This window comes from Salvia miltiorrhiza, chromosome 8 (genome assembly GCF_028751815.1).
Source record: "Salvia miltiorrhiza cultivar Shanhuang (shh) chromosome 8, IMPLAD_Smil_shh, whole genome shotgun sequence".
NCBI classification, from domain to species: domain Eukaryota; kingdom Viridiplantae; phylum Streptophyta; class Magnoliopsida; order Lamiales; family Lamiaceae; genus Salvia; species Salvia miltiorrhiza.
This window is the reverse complement of record NC_080394.1, coordinates 35,011,018-35,032,500: the sequence shown is the minus strand read 5'-3', so window position 1 is coordinate 35,032,500 and position 21,483 is coordinate 35,011,018. Positions and strand designations below refer to the sequence as shown.

The 21,483-nt window shown below is 33.8% G+C and overlaps 2 protein-coding genes and 1 long non-coding RNA gene across 5 annotated transcripts; 1 reads left to right on the top strand and 2 right to left on the bottom strand.

Moving 5' to 3' along the window:
• Window positions 1-813: 813 nt before the first annotated feature.
• LOC130997916 (uncharacterized) lies at window positions 814-1,665 on the bottom strand. The gene is made up of 2 exons (XR_009093252.1): window positions 1,249-1,665; window positions 814-1,161 (listed from the first exon to the last, which is right to left on the bottom strand). It is a non-coding gene; the product is annotated as an uncharacterized LOC130997916 (long non-coding RNA).
• Window positions 1,666-12,686: 11,021 nt separating this feature from the next.
• LOC130997912 (protein PSK SIMULATOR 1-like) lies at window positions 12,687-15,261 on the top strand. 3 transcript variants are annotated; one of them, XM_057923342.1, is made up of 3 exons: window positions 12,687-12,807; window positions 12,965-13,074; window positions 13,444-15,261. In XM_057923342.1, exons 2-3 carry the CDS (start codon window positions 13,062-13,064, stop codon window positions 15,102-15,104), a joined length of 1,674 nt encoding a protein of 557 aa, XP_057779325.1. In that variant the 5' UTR covers window positions 12,687-12,807; window positions 12,965-13,061; the 3' UTR covers window positions 15,105-15,261. The 3 variants fall into 3 exon arrangements, with proteins under 3 accessions (XP_057779325.1, XP_057779324.1, XP_057779326.1); XM_057923341.1 differs by having other exon boundaries at window positions 12,721-13,074; XM_057923343.1 differs by lacking the exon at window positions 12,687-12,807 and having other exon boundaries at window positions 12,836-13,074; window positions 13,428-15,261.
• On the bottom strand, window positions 15,255-17,337 carry LOC130997914 (cytochrome P450 76A2-like). The gene is given in 3 exon segments (XM_057923344.1): window positions 15,255-15,917; window positions 15,977-16,334; window positions 16,336-17,337. Coding segments are annotated over 3 exon segments (1,437 nt in total). The 5' UTR covers window positions 16,824-17,337; the 3' UTR covers window positions 15,255-15,326.
• Window positions 17,338-21,483: the final 4,146 nt, after the last annotated feature.

Here is a 21,483-nt window from a genome sequence, read left to right as displayed (position 1 = left end):
ATCACTTACCCACAGCAATTTCCCCTCTTCAAATAAATAATGTCTGCCTACGGGAATTATGGATCCGAAGCGGTGGCTGACCCGAGCCCAACGGTTTAGTGTCGCAAAGGTGGCGTTTTTCATTAGTGTTTTTGGTGCTTGTCCTTGGACATAAGACAAAAATGTTCAGCCTGGTTTTGAAATTAAAAGATTACATTAGTAGAGGGTAGAGAATCTTATTGTCTCCGAGGTAAATCAATCAATATAAATAAATAAAATTGAACGAACTAGCATCATTGCTCTATATAGGCGAAAGGAGCATAGCAGACGAATGCTTAAGATTTCAAATTTTTCACAGCTGATGATGCAAAAATCAAAATTATTATCCAAGTAATTAGAAAAGACCTTCAAATTAACGTAAAAAAAGCTCTTGTAAGTATTTTGGTAAATTGCTAAGATTTTAGCATCTAAATCTCACGGAAGTGAGCAATAAAATCAAAGAAGGAAATTTACAAAAAAAACTAAAAATCAAAAAGATTCAAAGAAGTAAAATTTCAATTTCGTAGACTGACAATATAGTAGTTCTTCCACAAATCTATATAATCTATATAATATATAGGGGTTATTGCCATAAAATTCATCAAGTTTGCAAATTTTCTGGTTTATATCATGACTTTTTATTTTTGCCAAAAAATACATGAATTTAGTATTGATTCTTAAATATCCCACGATGAGTAATTCCGGCGAAATCAAAACTTATGTGTCATTTACGTGACTTATGTGGCACAGACGTGGCATTTAATTTATATGAGATTTAATTAATTGAGTAAAAAATTGAAAATTCTTTATGGTGTCATCGATTAACTTAAACAAAACAAAGCACCTTTTCAATTTATGTGGTCATCGATTAAAATAAACAAACAAAAGATAATAACTAAACAAAAGCCCTAATCAAAACACAAAAGGACGAAATTTACAACTGGACTGGAAATTGATTTTTTCAACAACTGATTTTTTCAACAACTTCAAGTCTTCATCTTCTTTATGGGCTTCTTCACTTGGGAAATTCATAACAACAGCTCGACTGTAAATTTGCATCTTTGCATTGTCCCTTTCGTTCCTAATCCTTAGAAAAAACTCGTCTTGATCCTTCCATTCCCAAAATCCACAGTCATCCCCCAACTGAAGCACAAGCGAAAAATCAAAATCATAAGCAAACTCAATCACTGAAAATAAGAACAAGAGAGGCTAACAACAGAAAATAATCACCGCAGCAATGTTGTAATAGAAAAATCGAGTAGGTTCTGTTATATTCCTCGCGCTCGATGACGAACGAGAAAATAATCACCCATCAATGTTGTTGTTGTAGCGAGCCAAAGCCCCAACCTCTCTTTAGCGTTCTTCTTCTTTAACGATGAAAGTGAGATATTTACCCTACTTTTATGCCCAATTAAAGATTGCCCAACTTATGCTTCCTAAATCTTGTTGTTGTAGCAAGCCAAAGCCCAACATTTGCAGAACTCCTTCTTCTCTACGTGTTCTGCTTCTTTAGCAAAGAAGAAGAGTAGCTTACCCTAATTTTATGCCCAATTCAAATTTCCCAACTTAATATAACCAAACGACATCGTATAATGCAGAACAAAGTGATGTCATTTTATCATCGGCCGTTTATTACACACTGGCAATTCCGGCTGCCACCTAAAATTGAATTTGGGCGAAATAGCAATGTATGAGATATTTAAGAATCAATACTAAATTCGTGTATTTTTTGGCAAAAGTAAAAAGTCATGATATAAACCAGAAAATTTTCAAACTTGATGAATTTTATGGCAATAACCCATAATATATAAAAGATGAGTTTTCCCTCCATTTCTTTTCTCCTTTTTATTTTCATCTCTTTTCTTCCACCAATTTTTTTTCTCCCTTCTCTATAATTTTTCTCTCTTCTCTTTTATTAATATTTTTCTAAATATCGTTAGATTTGATTCATATAAAATATTTAATATTCATCTTGAATTTAAGTTCTTGAAAAGATCTTTAATAGTATGTTATAAAAATCTTCAAAAATGAAATTAAAACAAATAAATTATGAAAATTTCAAAATTTAAAATATACTCTCTCTATTACTTTTACAACTTTTTGTTTATGTTAAGTATATGAAATTTTTATTTATTTATTGAAATATATTTTGCATTTATTTACATTTTGGTTCTATTTAATATTAATATTTATTTATTTAAATATGTCAATTAATTTCGATATTCATCGTGCATCGCACAAATGAATTTACTAGTTGTTAATGAAGAAGGAAAGATTGTTCAGCGCTGCAGATTTTGAAGTTTCTATGATATTTTTCCGGGCCGCTATTAAAAAAAAATTTATAGTCATTATTTTATAAGGATTATAAGGGATTGGTTAAAATAATTAATAACTTGTACTCCCTCCGTCTCCTAAGAGAATATCACTTAGAGAATAATACGAGTTTTAAGAAATATGTTGAGTGGAGAAAAGAACCACTAATTTGATTTTAAGAAATATATTGAGTGGAGTAAAAAACCACTAATTTTTAAAAAGAGTACTGCTAAACACACATAATATGTGCGCACATAATACCCTTGAAAATTTATTACCTAATTTAAATTATTATCATTACTAAACTACCCTTAATTTATTTTGGAAAGTTCTAAAGATTTTATTTCCTTTTTTTACTTCAATAATTATGGACATAGCCACTAATCACATATTCACAATCATAGCAATTATTTTCGATATTTTTATTTTTCAAGGGTATTCAATTAGTGATAGATACTTTAGTGATCTTTTTATTTTTTCTTTTCGATATTTTTATCTTTTTATTTTCACAATCATAGCAATTTTTTTTTAATTTTGAGTTCGTTAAATTTATTTATAATATAATTTAATTGAATAACTAATCGATGTTCTCAACGTATGATATTATTATCATAATTATGGTCATTTTTTTATTTTTTATTTCGAGTTTGCTAAATTATTATAATATAATATATTTTTCTTAAGATATTAATCGATGTGCTCAACGTACATTATTCCTACAATTATAGTCATGCATTTATGTTTTATAAGTTTTATTTCAATTTCACTAATTTGTTATGGTTTATTCATTAACCAGTATTTCTATGAAATAATCAAAAAATGTAGTTAACTTATGATATTATTCTAAACATTTTGGCTATTCTTTACTATTTTATACTCCTAATGTATATATATATATATATATATATATATATTATTCAAGTTCACTAATGTATTACAATATAATGTCCTATTGCATAATTTCATTTAGTAATTGATCGATGTGCAGCGTATGACATTAATTTCTTTTTATGTTTTAACTTTTTTTTATTTAGAGTTCCCTAATTATTATGATATGTTGTCCTATAGTATATTTTTAATCGGTATCGATGTGCTCAACGTATGACATTATTCTCACAATTATAGTCATTCATTTATATTTTTTAATTTTTATTTTAGTTTTACAATTATTATGATGTTTTCATTAACTTGTACTTCTATGAAATAATCAAAGAATGTAAATAATGTATTATATTATTCTAATCATTTTTAGCTATTTCTTCTAATTTTATATTTTTTTATTTAATTACTCACAATTTCCCTTTAAAATTTATTATTTCAATTTCATTGTTTGTTTCTTCTAAATTTTAAATAATAATTTATAATTTTATGATATTTATCAAAGAATGTAGTCAATCTATATGACGTTATTTTCAGAATTATTGTAATATATATATATATATATATGTATTTTTTAATTTATTATTATACTTATTTTGACTATATAAGATTGATTGTATTCAACTCCGCTCTCGTTTCTTTTCTTGGTTCGTTTTTTGAGCCGGGGTTTCTTAGGGGCGATGGTTAGGGCGGAGCCTCCGAGAAGAAGCCTCAACTTCACCCTCGTTTGCTTGTTTTTTTTCGTGTTGTCACTACGGGTACTCTTTTTTTCCTTCTTAAGGTTTCTCCCCCTCAGGTTTTCCCTAAGAAGGTTTTAACGAGGCCCGGCTCCCTCCTTTATTTGCGCCTGTGCTCTCAAAGGTCTTTTTCGTTTCTTCTTTTGGCAATAAAATTTTATTTCAGCAGTATTCAACAATATGTTGTGTATGTCACTATTCGGCGAGGTGACAAAGGATTAGAATAATACATGATTAAATATAACTATAATATAAGATTGATTGATTGATTTAATTTTTCTAAGTGTTTTTTATTTATATTTTTTATTTTAAATTGTCTTCAAATTATTTTATAAAATATTTTTTATTTTTTCAGAACTTAAATTGCATAGATGTATTTGTTCAAATTAATTTTCTACTATTAAATTTCAATTTATTTTTTTTTTATTTTTTTTACTATATATAATCGAACAATGCGTGTCACTCTTCTTAATTCTATATCTATGCATATTGATATTCGGTTATTTGAAAGATAAGTATGCTATGAATTTAAAAACAACACGTATCATTACGAGACTCTCTATAGTGTTAGTATAGGACTGTAAATGAATTAAGCTACTTGTAAGTTATTCAAAGTTTGGTTCGATAAAAGCTTGTTCTAACTTGTTAGTATGAAGTTCGTTAGTTAAACTAGTCAAGTTTGAACAAGGTAGTATTTGGCTCGATGAGTGATTTACCATTAAAATATAATTAGATACTATAACTCATAGACTGGCTATATTCTTTAATTATTATTATTACATTAGAAATAGAAATGAATTACTATATAATTTTGAGAAAAATATCATAAGTTGACCGGATTGATGGATTAAATCATACTTTGAATTACTATAATTGTAGTCATTTATTCATATTTTTCTAACTTTTATTTTAATTTCATTATATTTTTTGTAATAGACTATAATATTAAAATAATCAAAGAATGCGACCAACTCACAATTATAATAAATCTTTTTTATTTTGATACTAAAGTAATGTCATATAGTATAATTTTGCGGAGTAATCAATCGATATGCTCACTGTGGGATATTATTATAACAATTTTAGCCATTCATTTGTATTTTCTAATTGTTTTATTTCAATTTCACTAATTTCTTATAGTATAAAGTACTATAACATATTTGTAAGAAGTAATTGATCGATGTGCTCAACATACGGCATTATTCTCACAATTATATTCATTTCTTTATATTATATTTTAAATTCAATATTTATAATTTCTTGTAATGTATATATTATAATTTTATAATTTAATCAATTGATTTGGTCTATTAATCAATTGATATAGTAAATGTAAGCCATTATTATCACAAATCTAATCAATGATTAGGTATCATATTGACAATAACTTGTACACATATAATTGAATGAGTAAATTTAAGCATATCATAAACTAAATTAAAAATAAATGTTACAATAAATTATTTTGGGATTTTAATAACAGTGAAAACAAAATAATTAAATTAATAACAAAAATAATAAACTACATAAAACAAGATGAGAAAATAATAAATCACATAAACAATAATAAATCACATAGGTTGAATGAGTAATGCGTATATATTGCAGTGCATATAATCCATAATTAGTTGAATGGATAGATAAGATGAAGATTACTATATTATAATACATATAATTTTATAATCAATGTTAGTTAGTATATTAATTTATAGAAATAAAATCTTTTAATACTAAGGAAAGAGTATAAACTCAATATTATTTCCTTAATTACTGTAAAGGGTAACTATGTAAAATGTAAACTTCAATTAAAATGAATTAATTACTCAATATTTGGAAATATTGAAAAATGACAAAAATATCCAATTATGTACGCACATATTATGTGTATTTAGCATTTTCCTTTTAAAAAATGTGATATTGTGTGGTAGATAATGTGTTTAGTCATGTTTTAAAATGGAAGTGATACTTTTTTATGGGACAAACGAAAATGGAAAAATTGATACTTCCTTATGAGAATGAGTGAGTATTATTTATATAGTTCTCAAGCGAGTGTATGCTAGTTTTAACTAAGATATGACTTAGCTAGGCTAGCTTTTATGAGATGGACGAAAATGAAAATAGTGGTACTTTCTTACGGGAACGAGTGAATATTATTTATGTAATTCTTGAATCTCGAGCAAGTGTACGCTGGTCTTAACTAAGATGAGACTTAGGCTAGCTTATAATAGTTATGTCCTCCTTAATTTAGATAAGCACGCAAACAATGTATTGTGTTGAACTTTTAACACAATTTTTTTTTATCTAAAAATCGTAAATAAGACAGAAGGTAACCTTGTGGAAATTGAAGAATTTGCTGAGAAGTGAGACAAATTTGGCAAGGATTATGACGTTCAAGTTTCTCCACAACACGTTCAGCATTGGCAACCTGAAGCATCCTTGACTGATTCTTCGTAGCTAATTATTCTTTACTCAAGTAGCCTTAGCTAATCTTCTCCACCAGCTAGCTTGTAATCAATTGATTTCTTCTTCATGCTAGCAATTGAATTTATAAGGATTGCTTAGCTGGCCAATTTATAATCTTATGATATTCCTTCGATTCTGAGTTAGCTTGACTGTTAGGTTCCCCTTAGCTAAAACTTGAAGAAAGAAAAACTAGGTCCCTAACAAGCCATTAAACAATTCAGAGAGAGAGAGAGAGAGCAAAAAGCTTACCAACGAAAGAGGAGGGAAGGCTGATGACGAAGACGACGGTGTAGAGGTTGACGATGAGGGCGATTGAACAGAGATAGAAGCAGTGAGACAACGAGAGAGAGGCGGCGATCAACTAGAAAGTAGGGAGCTAAGGTTTACTGCAATTCAGGGGGAAATTTGTGAAAGAAGACCTGCCCTCTATTTTATTTAGAATTAAGAACTTACTAGTAAAATAATTTAATTAAATCTTTTATATAGTAAATTTGGAGACTATGCGCGATAGAATACTCAACCAAGCATTCATGATTACTTTCGCACCAGATAGTTCTCAGCTTGCATGCCATGTACTCTCAAATCGAATATCTCGTGGCACCACATCTTTAGACAAAGGGCAGTTTGCGCAAAGACAAAGAAAAGCCAATTCCCTCTCACAAGTAAAGGTTAACAAACCGGCCGGCCTACCGAATGACCTACTAGTGAATGGTCGTCCTATCAATGAAATTGCCTACTAGTGATTCCTATTTGAGAACACCTTTAGGAGAATCAACACGTCCTTCTTGTCCTAATTGAGAAGGTCTTTGATTTTATTTTCTCTTTCTTAGGTGGCATACCTAGAATTTCTTCATTTATATTTTTCTCAATTCCCCTTAATTCTTACTTTTCTCTTCATTCTTATTTTCCTCACAACTCCTATTCCACATTGCTTTCTAATCATACTTCACCTTGAATAAAGTCTATATAAATAATTACTAGCGTGTAAACCGTCAAAATAATAATACCCACTAATTTCTAGAATTTGTTTAAATTTATAAAATATGTATATAATCAAATAAAATTTAAAACAATAATTGGTTAATAATCTCAATAAAATTTCAAATACATTTAAATATCTTTTTATTTTATTTTTTCGAAGAATAAGTATCTTTTTATTTAGATTTCTAAATGGTAAAGTTTAATAATCGTTTTATTTAAATTCCGAATTGTGAATTTTAATATAGATTCGATATGAGAATGTATTAGATCAATTCGAGAATCATAATTTATTTGAAATGATTTTTCATGACCAAATTAAATTGAAGAACCTATTTATTTCATATATATCTTAGTATCATTTTATTTAATTAATTTATATGATCAAATTCAATTAAAGAACTTATTTATTTTTAAAAAAACATCTATAATTTTAGGTTTGCAAATGCTGAAATTTAATAACAATTTTTTTTATAGATTTTGAATTGGGAAGTTTAATATAAATTTAATGTGGAAAGTTATTACAATTAAAAAGAAATGTGAAAACAATGTATTCGAAATACATAATATAAGTATTTCGTTATCTAGATCTTCCCCTAATAAAGTTCAATAGAATATTAATGTGATAATGATGATGATCTAATGTATGAATTGAGAGTAAACCTTTTATTTACATTATTATGAGATCAATGTGAGAATGAGTATTTCAAAGTAACCAAAATTATATGGAAGAATTTATTATTTCGTATATATCTTAGTATCATTTTCTTTATTTTATATGGCCAAATTAAATTGAATAACCTATTTACTTAAAATACATCTAAGTATCATTTTATTTATTTTATATGACCAAATTGAAGAACCTATTTATTTTAAAAACATCAATACTTTTATTTAGGTTTGTAAATATTGAAATCTAATTATAACTTTTATAGATTTTTAATTATGAAGTTTAATATACATTTTTAATCTAAAAAATTATTGCGATTATTAAAAAATGTGAAAAACTATTTATTTGAAATACATATTATAAGTATTTCTTCATCTAGATTTTTCCACGATTAAATTTAATAGAATATCAATGTGGGAACAATAGATTAGCTAATGTATGCATGAAGATTGAGACTTTTAATTTATTTGAATTATGAATTGATGAAATTTAGTATAAATTCAATGTAGGATAAATGATTTAAGATAGCTAAAAATGATTAATGTAAGAAATGCCACCTAGGATTGAGAGTTAATATGGTGTCTTCAATATGTATTCTTTTATACAATTAATTAAAATATGTGGAAAACTATTTACTTGAAATACATATTATAAGTATTTCTTTATCTAGATTTTTTCATTATTAAAATTAATAGAATGTCAATGTGGCAATGATAGATTAGCTAATGTATGCATGAAGATTGAGCCTCTTATTTAGATTATAAATTCATCGTGGGTTAAATAATTTAAGATAGCTAAAAATGATGAATGTAAGAGATGCCAGCTAGGATTGAGAGTTAATAGGGTGCCTTCAATATGTATTATTTTATATAATTGATAGATGTATAGTATCTCATCCTATATATGTTTTGCACCTTAAATTTAATTTGGCTAATTAATTTATTAGATAACCAGATAAATAGTTATATTTTCCATCAAAATTTTAATTTATTTTATGAGACTTCATCAATTGGAATCTCTCATATCGATTTTTTATATGACTTTATTTTAATTAAATGATAAACTAAATTTATGGTCAAAAGAACTATGTACGTATAATAACATATAACATTTTATAAGATTAATTGGATAGCACATTGTTAATTTATGGTCAAAAGGACAGTGCATTTAATGCAAGGATATGGTGAATCATCCTTCAACCTACAGAGTTTCCCTTTCCGTGTTACCATGCACTGTAACACCATCTCCCAGAAAGGTCATGCCTCTTTCGGTGTAACGGAGATAGAGGACGAAGACTAGAGCAGAATTTAAATTGACAAGTCAAACGACAGATAAGATCGAAGGATCCCCTCCAACGAATCTATTATCTCAATTTGCCTATAAATAGAGCTCAAGATTCAACCTTCGAACTCACCGATTCAAGAACATACACTGAAGCCCTGCCGAACTAAAGACTCAGCTTACACTTAGCCAAATCTTTGAATCGAAGAAGAGAATCATCCATTGTCAAATATTAGTTCACCTGATATACCAAAATTCTCTTAGAAACTACTAGGCAAAAATTCATCATCTTTAGCCTAGTTTTTGATTACTTGAGAGCCTGTTCTCAGTAATCAATAGTTGGAGAGTTAAACCTTTTTTACAACGAGTGAAAAGAGTGTTTGAGATAGAGAGAGTTCGAGACGTCGTTCTAAACTCAGAGATTCTTAACCACCGCAAGCTAGACGCTTGTTATCTCAGCACTGCGAGTTAAGAAAGAGCGAGAAGTCCAATCCAGTGTGTTGACTCTGAAACTTGAGTTTCAGAAGCAAGGTTTGATGTGCACCCGTAAGCACAAGCCTAGTGATTTGTTAGTGTGATTGACTGACCGTGGACGTAGGAAATTCTTTTCCGAACTACGTAAAACTCTTTGTGTTCTTATTGCTTTCTGTTTCTACTTGCTCTTAATTGTGCACAAACTTCTATCTACTGAAACTGTTAATGCAAAAAGAGAAACCCTAAGAACTTGCAAAGTGTTTCACTAAAGGCTATTTCGTAAAATCGTTTCCGCTTAAAGTGTTATCAATCTAACTAACAAATCTTCGGATAGTTAGTAAGATTTCTAACACTCATCTGATTTCATTAAACTTAATAGACTGAAACCCTACTTGAACTATCAGCGTGTCGACTAGTTCCTCGCACTGAAGTTAACCTACTGAACCAATATCAGTATCAGTCTATGCCCCCTTTCAACTGATCTCGCTTTACACTGATCTTTTCAGTCAACTCACATTAGTATCAGTTTCGATATTCACATCAATTTTGGAAAGGAGTTTCAAGTTTTATTATTTTCTAACAATGGCCTACTGGTGTATTAACCCCCCTACCCCCCATACACCAGTTCAGTATTACAAAGGGACCCAACAGCCTTCAAATAATATAATGCTCACAAGTTAGAAGTAATTTGTCAAGCTCCGAATGAAATAATGCTCATAACTTGATTCTGGTCTCTTAAGCTCCAAATGAGATGAAAGAGAGGTTTTTTGATGATATGTTTCGGATTTCAAATGGAATAATGGAATATAAGTTCTATTTCTTTTCTAGAATAGTAGACTTGGATTAAACCTGCAGGTGGTTCGTTTAATTTGAATGGAATTTTGGAATGTATTGCATGACAATCTTTTTCAGTAAATCGACAACATAACTACAAAATTGTATATTTCATGATGTGATATTATGTAAGGAGAAGTTTAGGTAAAGTCGAGACCTAATTAAATTAACAATTCACGTAATGATCGTCGAAGGTTCCTGTTTTTGGCTTTGTTATATTTGATGGTAACGTATTACTAGAACTCTGGCGGTTTTGGCCCCTAATAAGTTTTTTAATTCAAATTGATGGTGGAATTAATGGACAAGTTAATTCTATATCAGTAAGTAAAACCAATTCAAATTTGGAAGACTCTGAATTCTACATTTTTATCTTCAATGCTGTTAATATTAATTATAGTATATTTTTATTTCCTCAATGCAATGATATACGGTACTATACAATAAATAACATATACATAAGAAGATTATGACATGACAATTTTTGGTTTTAATAAAACGTTTATATTGCCATTTGCCGCATTTCAAACTTATCCTTTCTTGATCAACTGTTGGAAGGAATGAGTAGAGTGATATATAGGGGTATTTGGTTGAGTTTCTAAGTTTTTTAAAATAATTTATAAGTTGTCTAAGAGCGTCTAAGAGCTTATAAGTGTTTTTTGAAGTATTTAGCAAAATAAGCTCCTAAAAAGTTTATAAACTGTACAAATAAGATCTAACAACTTATAAGCTCCCAAAAAATAAGTTTATCTACCTTAACTTATTTTTTAATTATCTTATAAGCAACACGCATTTTAAAAGAATAACCCAATTATAATTTTCTAATTTTATCATATATCATCTCTTCGATTTTGTCTCTTTAACTAAGATTTCCTCTTTCTAACAAAAAATTCTCTCTCTAATTTATAAGTTCAATTATTAAACATTTTGGCAATTTAAAAGCTCTTATGAAACTACATCTTATAAGCTATTGAAATTACATCTTATAAACTATTGAAACATCTTATAAGTTCAAAGAGCTTATAAGCTCTTTAAAATAAACTTAGAGGGTGTTTGGCTGAACTTATAAGCTCCTCAAAACAGCTTATAAGCTGTTTAGGAGCTTATAAGCTCTTTCAAAGTGTTTGGCAAAATAAGCTCCTAAACAGCTTATAAGCTCCAAAAATAAGCTGCAAGTGCTTATAAGCTCCTTAAAAAATAAGTTCCTCTACCCCAACTTATTTTTTTATAATCTCATATGCAACAATCATTTTACAAATATTTTTCAACTATAATTTATTATTTTCATCATTAATCATTTAAATTCATTTCTTTTCAATTTTCTCTCTCTAAAAAAATTCTCTCTCTAGCTTATAAGTTCAATTATTCAAACATTTTGACAACTTATAAGCTCTTAAAAATTACATTTTATAAGCTCTTGAAACATTTTATAAGCTCCAAGAGCTTATAAGCTCTTTAAAATAAGCTTAGCCAAACGCCCCCTAAGTCAAACATCTTCATAATATGCTACATTTATTTCAATAAAGCATGTGTAGGGTTGTGGTTTCTTCTCATAAATGTTTATTAATTATAATTTTATTATTGTTGCAATCTATGTTCAAATAATTAACTTGATTGATCGTATTAAGACGCGATATTTTGTTAATTAAAATGAATTCATTCCCTAACCATGTGGAAGATAAGCTTAAACAATATAATTATATAGGCATTATTTATTTTGATAATTGTTTTTCATGTCAAGCCAGGTGATATTATTGTCTTCCTAACAAGAAAAATACGCGGCATCGAGTTTTTACCAACATGGATACTTTTGGCAAAACTAACATTGTTATTATCCCGTTTTGTAAATTTTCTTAATATAGCTTTGTGTGAGCCAATTACGAAGCTGAAATTTAATAAGATAGGAATAGTGTATATAACTATGTAGAAAGAAGCATATACGGTATACCCCAAAACAAATTCCAAATTAATGGCCTAATTCCACCAAACTAACCCGACACAAAAACAAGCAAACCTTAAACTGACACGTTTCAAAATATCCGCGACCCCAAAAGCACAGTCTTGGTCTGACCTCGTTGACATCGCGCACTCTAGTTTTGTACCCGCCTTGTAGTGGAATTTGTCAATTATCGCACCTATTTGACGCCGGCGGTGCACCACTTCGTAATTTAGCTAACCTACACCCCCCCCCCTCCTCTGCTGCTTTACTTCGTTACGCACTATATCTATCTATATAGTTGCAGAATTTTCTCAATTCTCTCTCTCTCTCTCTCTCTCTCATTTGTCTGGATGGAAATGTAAAATCTTGCTTTTCATTTAGATGAGATCGTCGTGCGGAAGTTGCTGCGGTTGATGTAAATTCGGCTGTAGTTGGGGAAATTCTCTGGAGTATTTGCTCTTATTTATTAGCTGAGAAGATGTTAGTTCAGAGTAAGATTCAAATTCACGCCCAGTACTTATTGTTTCACATGCTATATTTGTTTTGAGTTTTTTGTTTTTACTTTTTTGCAATTGTGATAGTAATATTGATAGTTCATTACGTGAACTTGAGTCGAACAGGGTGTTTCTCATATGTTTTAGAGAAATATGCTTCTTTCGGCTCGATTAAAACAATAGGAAATGATTTTTTGATTTAGGATTTCTCGTGATTATTAATGCTGAAATGAATGTTTTTAATAGAAAGTTGGTATACTGTGTAGTTTCATAATCCAAGTGGTTAAACGCTATCCGTTGATCTGATTATATTGTTGCTATTATCATTGGTGTAACTTAATTTGAACTAGTTGAGTTTTGATTTAGGAGTTTTGAGGAGTTCAAGTAGGCGCATCTATGGGGAACCTGAAAAACGACTAGTTCGAATTTTGGCATTTGAAATCTCGAGGATGATGTCGAAGGTTGTTAAGATCTGGCAGTCTGTCACTGTTAGACAAATTTCTAGACTGAAAGAAGAGATTGCCAACTCAGTTGGCATCCACAAGCTTGTTTCAGAAGACGACGACTACCTCATGGATCTTGCTCTTGCAGAGATTATTAATAATTTGATGGATTTGGGGAAATCGGTGGCTATGCTGGGGAAGAAGTGTGAAGATTCGACCTACCATAACCTTGAAACCGTATTTGATGATCCTAGCGCGATTGATCCCAAGTGGCATGGATGGCAATATAGGCTGAAGAAGATGGACAGGAAGGTCAAGAAGATGGAGAAGTTTGTAGCTGCAACTGAGAAGCTCCACTCGGAGCTTGAGGAGTTGGCGGAGCTCGAGCAGAGTCTAAAGCGAATGCAAGCTGGTGCCAACTTGGGCAAGATGAAGTTGATTGAGTTGCGACACCAGGTTCTATGGCAGCGGCAGGAGGTGAAGAGTTTGCAGGAGTTGTCTCCTTGGGTGAGAACGTATGACTACGTGGTTCGACTTCTTCTCAGATCTCTTTTCACCATCATTGAGAGGATCAAGTATGCTTTTGGGAGTGACCAGATTGGTGATGATGCTGATGGAAGTGATTGGCTCCGTAGTCGTTGTAATTCTATGTCCGGCCTTGAGCAAACATCTGAGTATTCGTCAGAGAACGAGCCCGGAGGTTGCATGAGGAGGACATCTTCAAATTTGGCCTCACGAGCTTGCAAGAATAAAATGAAGGGTACGAGCTTTTATGATCGGTCTCCATCGTCCATCCTCTGTGGGAAGCAGCATCAGATGATAGGTAGAGGGCTCGCTTCTGTTGGCTTGACAGGATGCATGACAGGTGGGATGGAGCCTCCTGTTCTAGAGACCTATTATACACATTCCTGTGGCAGCTCGTTCAGGTCGTATGCAGGGTCCGAGAAAGATGCTAATGAGATACAAGAGGCGTGCACAACGATCCCCATCAAATGTCTAACCATAATATCTAGTGAAAGGTCTTTCTTTCTCTCCAAACGCCGTCTGTTGAATGCTCCACCATCAACTCTCGGTTATACTGCTTTGGCTCTCCACTACGCCCATGTGATCGTATTGTTGGAGAAGCTAGCTTCGTCTCCTCACTTGATCAGTCTCGATGCAAGGGATGATCTCTATGATATGTTGCCTTCGACTATCAGAAGCTCTCTGTGGGCAAAGCTGAAGGCATTTTCCACAACACCGGCTTCATCTGAGTACGATGCTGCCTTGGCAGCAGAGTTAAGCTCGGGAATTGCCGGGATATTGGATTGGCTGTCTCCACTTGCTCGAAATATGATAAGATGGCAATCCGAAAGGAATTTTGAAAGGGAGAGAGTGGTTTGTGGGTCAAACATACTACTTGTGCAGACACTTCACTTTGCAAACCAAGCAGAGACGGAGGCAGCAATCACGGAACTCCTGATGGGGCTAAGTTACCTCTTTCGATTTGGGAAAGATATCAATTTCCGAGAGCCTTCGAGGAGGAGGGCGTATTTCTTTCCAAGGTATAACATGCACTACGATATGATTGATCATATACAATAGAAGATCTATGCGCCTTGAGAAGTAGCATTTAGAGCTTCTTCGTTGAACAGTTTGTTCTTGCATTCTATTTGTAATTGTATAGTTACATATACAATATATATACATTTGTAATTGTATCTGTTTTGTGTAAAATGCATAATTGACATTCCGTTGAAAAGGCTGATCCATCGTTTTTCATTATTACTAGTCATAATAAATGAGCAGTAGTAGATTGCAAGGTTTTTAGACACATTTTGTTGCGATGGGTCTCAAGGGATGGAGTTTCCCCACGGTGATTCCCATCCTCTCGTCCACATCGGCGGCGAGAGGATTGGGCAGCTCCCAGTGGAAGTTGTGAAGCAGCGAGGCAAGCATAAAATGCAGCATCCTGTGGCCCAAAGGCAGGCCGGCGCACATCCTGCGGCCGGCCCCAAACGGGATGAACTCGAAATGGTGGCCCTTGTAGTCAGTGTTGGTGCCTAAAAACCTCTCGGGCTTAAAACACAGAGCATCTTCCCAGCATTGTTGATCCCGACCAATGGCCCAAACGTTCACCAGAACCTGCGTGTTCCTGGGCACAGAGTAGCCCATGAATGTGTGGTCGCGGACAGCGCGGCGCGGGATGAGGAACGGAATCGGGGGATGCAGACGGAGAGTTTCTTTGACCACCGCCTGCAAGTAAGGGAGATGGTCGATGTGGCTCTCCTCCAATTTCCCCGCGATGGCCGAAATCTCGGATTTGGCCTTGGACATGGTTCCCGGATTGCGGAGGAGCTCCGTCATCGCCCACTCGATGGTGCTGCTAGTGGTCTCCGTTCCCGCCAAAAACATCTCCTGCCAATATGAAAATGATGATGTGCATTACATATATGAAAATGATGATGTGCACTCACCAATATGAAAATGATGATCTCAGTTTCCGGCAGCTCTCCAGATTCCAGCAGCACGTCCAGGAAATCTCTCTCATCGCGGCGTCCGGATCTTATCCTATCCCTCACGAATCCGGCAGCAATCCCGAACGCTATCCCCATGTCTCGATTCGCCTTCCTCTTCATCCCCTGCAAATCCAGCCACCCAAGCCACGGGAACAGATCCGACACGTTAGGCCTGCCGGCGAGTTCCATCACGCTCTTCATCGCGTTGTAGAACTCCATCCCCGCCTCCGACCCCGGGTCCACCAAATCCCTCGACATCATCAGATTCCCCAGCGTGTTGAACGCCGCCAGGAACACGAATTTCCCCACCGGAGACCTCCTCCATCCAGGACAGCATGTCGTCGACGCACCTTCTCCTGATCCCCGCCGTCTCGTTGATCCGTTTGTGCACGAACATCTCGACGGTGCAGAGGCGCCGCAGCACGCGCCACCGGGGGCCGTAAGGGGCCAGTGCCAGGGAGCCGTTGGGGTAGCCGTGCGCGGTCATGGTATCGACGATGGAGCGGTCGGCGAAGGAGAGGTCGTGGCTCTTGAAGAGCTCGGCAGCGGCCTCGGCAGTGAGCACCGCCATGGTGTTGACGGAGCCGAGCTTCAGCCACACAACAGGGCCGTAGCGCTCCTGAAGGTCGGCTATGGCGCTGTGCGGGGAGCTGCCGAGATTGAACATGTGGCCGAAGACGGGCCATCCCCGGGGGCCTGGGGGCAACGGTAAGCTGTTGCGCCTGCATGTTTTGGAAATGATGGAGAAGATCAAAGCAAGTAATGATATGATTACTGAATAAACAAGGAAATGTGGCAACTCCATTTATTTGGTTGCAATGCAGGGAGAGGGAGCTCAGGGGGTAGAAGATGAAGTGTTGCTGTTACTTATATATAATATATTCAGAATTGATCTGGTAGAGTAATAATAAAATTCATTGCTTAAGACTAGACTATCTGTGATGATATGGAAATCCGGAGGGAAGATCTGATAAAGTAAGAATGGGAGATGATCTTTTTAGAGTGGAGCGCTTTTGATAATGTAGTAAGGAGTCAATGAATGATGATCATCGGATGCATCGAATCGAATATAATATGAATGTGAGTAAGGATTCTTTCGGATCTTCGCTTCACCAGAGGAAGTGGAGTAGCAAATTTAGCTTCACCAGAGGAAGTGGAGGAAAGCCTAAACTCCGAAACAGAAATGATCATTGACCACTACAAGCATGATCCTTTGAAATATGTAATTTGTTAAAACTTACTTGCCTAGTACTTGTACTCCTTTGTAACTTTGTAAAGGCAATGTAATTGATAGTTTTTTGGGGTACCTTCTCTAAAGGTTTCCCTCCCCACCCCCTCGCCCCTGCCTATCTCACTTGAGATTGGGAGTTTTGTGGCATCTGTCCCCCAATTGGGTATACCCGAGGTTTTTGTGTACACCTTTTTTTTCGTTATTTATATACGATGTCTTTTCATCAAAAAAAAAAAAAATTATATGGTGTGTGCAACAAAATTCAGTCACAAAGATATCTTATGGTAATCGATTGCACGAGTTTGTTGTTTCGACTACTGATTTTTCAGCTTCAATGTGGGAATTGTTCCTTCAGATTCTCCATAATATATTCCAATTTTTGTTTTTAAAAAATGAACAACATGCCAAATGTGTCGATCATTTTTTTTTTTTTTACAAATATTGTAAACTTTCTTTTCACAAGAAAAAAACTATAGATAATACTCCTCCATCCCATTAAATTAGTCCCTTATTTTATTTTGACTGTCCTAAAAAGATAGTTCACTTTTTTTAATTAATATTAAATAAAAATATTATTTACTAAACTAACCTTATTTAATGTTTTCACTTAAATGTGAAAATGATGTGTGAACTAAATAAGGGTATAAAAAATAAAAACATAAAATTAATATTTTTTTAAAAGAAAATTAAATGCATGTTCTTAATATCTGAAAAGTGAAAGAGGATTAAATTAGTGGAACGAAGGGAGTACATTATTTTTCCTACATTTTTTGTTCCGCTTACATTTTTGAAAAATTCTTGTATTATAGTATTAAAAGATGTCCTACACATAACAATTAACATAGCAGACGAAAAGGTTTCATCTCATATATCTCCCGTCTCAATTCAATGGGTCACATTTCTTTATTTAGATGTTCCAATACAATAGTCCATTTTCTTAATTGAAAAATTATTATATAACAAACAAATTAAAGGTGTGTTTGGTAGGGCGGATAAGCCAAGATAAGAGATATATCAAGGTTCAACTAGGTGTTTGGTACCCATGATATATAATAACAAAAGCCTGAGATAAGTGTTGGCGCGTGTGAAAAAGACGGTTTTGTGTTTTTCACTAGATAACAAATCCGTCACCCCTCCTCCGTTTTGAAATCCTGACATGGACAATAACACAAATTAGAAAAAAATTAGACCAAAAAATCCACGCCAACTAGCAATCTATTGCAGGATTTCAAATGCAACTGAGAACCCTAGCAAAGTTCTTCTGCCGGACGATTGCTTCAACTACGAATTTGAAGATTTCTTTGTGGACAATTGTTGGCCAATTCAAGGAAGTAGAACGGAAGCTGCCATAGATAACAAAAATCGACCCTAGGGCTGCAGGAATCCGCGTACCAAGGCACAATGGTATTGTTCGCTATTTTATATAACACGCCGCAAGTGTACGGGTGCAATTGTGTACAGTAGCAAGCAAGGTCGTATTCCACAGAGACTAATTATTATCAATTCATATCCTAAATTATTCTACTCTATCTGGACAAACGAAATTAAGAGTTGTTGTTGAAAAGAACAAAATAAATAAACAGCAGGAAAGAAAACAAATCAAGCTGCGAAACAGAGAAACAAATAAGAGAAGATTTCCCAAGGCAAATGTTTCAACAGATTCTCCTAACTAACATATTCAATTCAATTAATAAGACGATTCCTAAGGCAATCTCTAAGCTAGTTCATACCCACTCCCGTGGCATACAAACCGTTGATTACATGTAAGGCTACCGTCCCCGAATCGCACTTCTAACATGTAACTCCTAAAAGCTCATAGGATTAACGCCCTCACAAATATCAATTCCCTTTAGAATTAAATATATGTGTTCTATGTTCTTAGTTTAGGTAATAATTATCATCTCCCGATATCAAATTAAAACCTATTATTATGCTAAATTGGTGGCCAATCAATAAAGCAAACAATTATAACAAGAACATAAAAAGGAATAACAGTCTCAATTAATTGAATCAAACAGTTAGAAATTCAAATCATGTCTACTCCCTAAACCCTGGGAAAAAGGGACTCTAGCCACACATAGACATATAAACTAGAATATAATTCTCAATAAAACAAATAAACATCCAACAAGAAAAACCGTAGTAAAATCGAGAATCTTCAGTCTTGCTCTTGCTCTGTTCTCCGTCTCTCTCAGCTCTCAGGAAAAGTAAAATATGATATAAAGTGATAAAAAGGTCCAGAGAATAAGTTCTTGGGGATTATTTATATGCCCTAGATCAAGTAAGACTCAAAAATACCCCAAAATCGCGTATAAAGCTAAAAATCCAAAAATTGGGCGAAAACTTGGCGTCTCGCGCGGCCGCATGGCCAGTCCGCGTGAACTCGCGCGGCCGCGCGCCTGGCCCGCGCGGTCCTCCATCAAGTTCTGCTCTGTCGCGCGGCCGTGGCATGCCGCCGCATGCCCGGACCGCGAGACCTCCAGCGCGTGCGCTCCGACCCGCGAACTTCCCGACGCTCGTTCTTTCTCATCCGATGCCCGATTTGAGCCCCGTTCGCGCCTATGGACTCGTCTCTTCACGTACTTTACTACACTTCATCCGAAACTTCACAAATTGAGTCCAAAAACCTGTAAAAACAGCACGAGAATGGACGAGTAGTCTATTCCACAAAACTAAGCAATTCAAAACAAAGACACTCAAGAACTCAAAAAGAGACGCCTAAAACACTAAAGAATAATGCGATAAAGGAGTGAAAATGCATGTAAATCAAACCCCCCAAACTTAAACCATTGTCCGTCCTCGGACAAAATAAAAATGGACCAAGAATGAATCAACAAGAGCGTAGAGAAAAGTGGATAACATTGTGGCTTCAAATTTGTCAACAAAATACCAACATGCATTTGTATCTCCTATCATCAAGATATCACACTCATGACAAACTTCAAATTATGGTCTCAATGACTTGCAATCCTCGCCAAAAAGATATAGAATATAAGAACTCTCAACTCTCAAGTGTATCGATCAAAGATATGGACGTGTTTACACTCAGTTCAAACAAAACAAGTACTCAGCCATAGGCTTGTCAATCGTCTCACCTCTCTACCACTTAATGTGTGCTCTTATAACCAAGATCAAAAAGGTCTTTATTGAGGGTTGTAATGTAGGCTCTTTGGTAGGGTAGGATATATTTGGTTAAGTGACTAAAAGATACAGCTTAATGTAGCATAATCACCAACCTTATAGCATTCTTACTAAACTTTATCCTCCACCTTCCATAAAGCCAGATTTTTCAATATAAGAAACATCACAACTCAACAATTTTTTTCTCATAACATTATGTCTCTCTAATGCATCATATGTACCCATTTCTTTTTTTTAAAATTCTTTTCTCTTTTTTTTTCAACAACTTGTAGGGTACTAGGATTTTCAATTTAAAACCACAAAACATAACTCATGATCATTCATCTCCACTACCCAATTATCTCCTATCAAATAATCTTCAAGCTCCCACCCATAGCTAAATCAAAGAATATGGAAAAATAAGGCTCAAAGGGGGTGAACTAGGATCATATAAAGATGTAGGACAAAGATGGGATAAATAGGCTAGCAAAGATAACCTTCTATCATCTCACAGTTATTAAGCACACTATGTGACCTCGAAGGAGAAACCAAGACAAGTTCTAGTGAGAAATATGCATGGTCGAACAATCACTCAAGAATAAAAAATAAGACTGTAAAATAATGATAGTCAAGGCTCAAATCTCACAGCTTATTTCATTGATTGCAACATCAAAAGAGACCATGCTTATCATTCATCAATTATGCTCAATCACAACAATATCAACACAAATGCATGCAAATTCACAATTTTAAAGCAGAAATCATCATGAACCAGTTATCCAACCAATCTCTACACTACTCACATCATCATTAAGGTAACATCACGGAGAAACCACCAAAGCAAGACTAAACAACTCAACGACCACACAAACAAGAACAACCAAAAAGAAAAATGCACCCACAAAGACACATCCCAACTTATTCGCCACTAAGGAGAATAAGTTTGAAAATGATTTGTGGGGCACAAAAACAACTAACAAACGAAAAGAAACGAACTAACCAAAAATTGGGTTGCCTCCCAATAAGCGCTATTTTAAACGTCGTTAGCTCGACAGAACATCAATCTCTTCAAGGAGGTTGGTACAAGCAGTGCTGCGACCAGCTGCTCCCTATT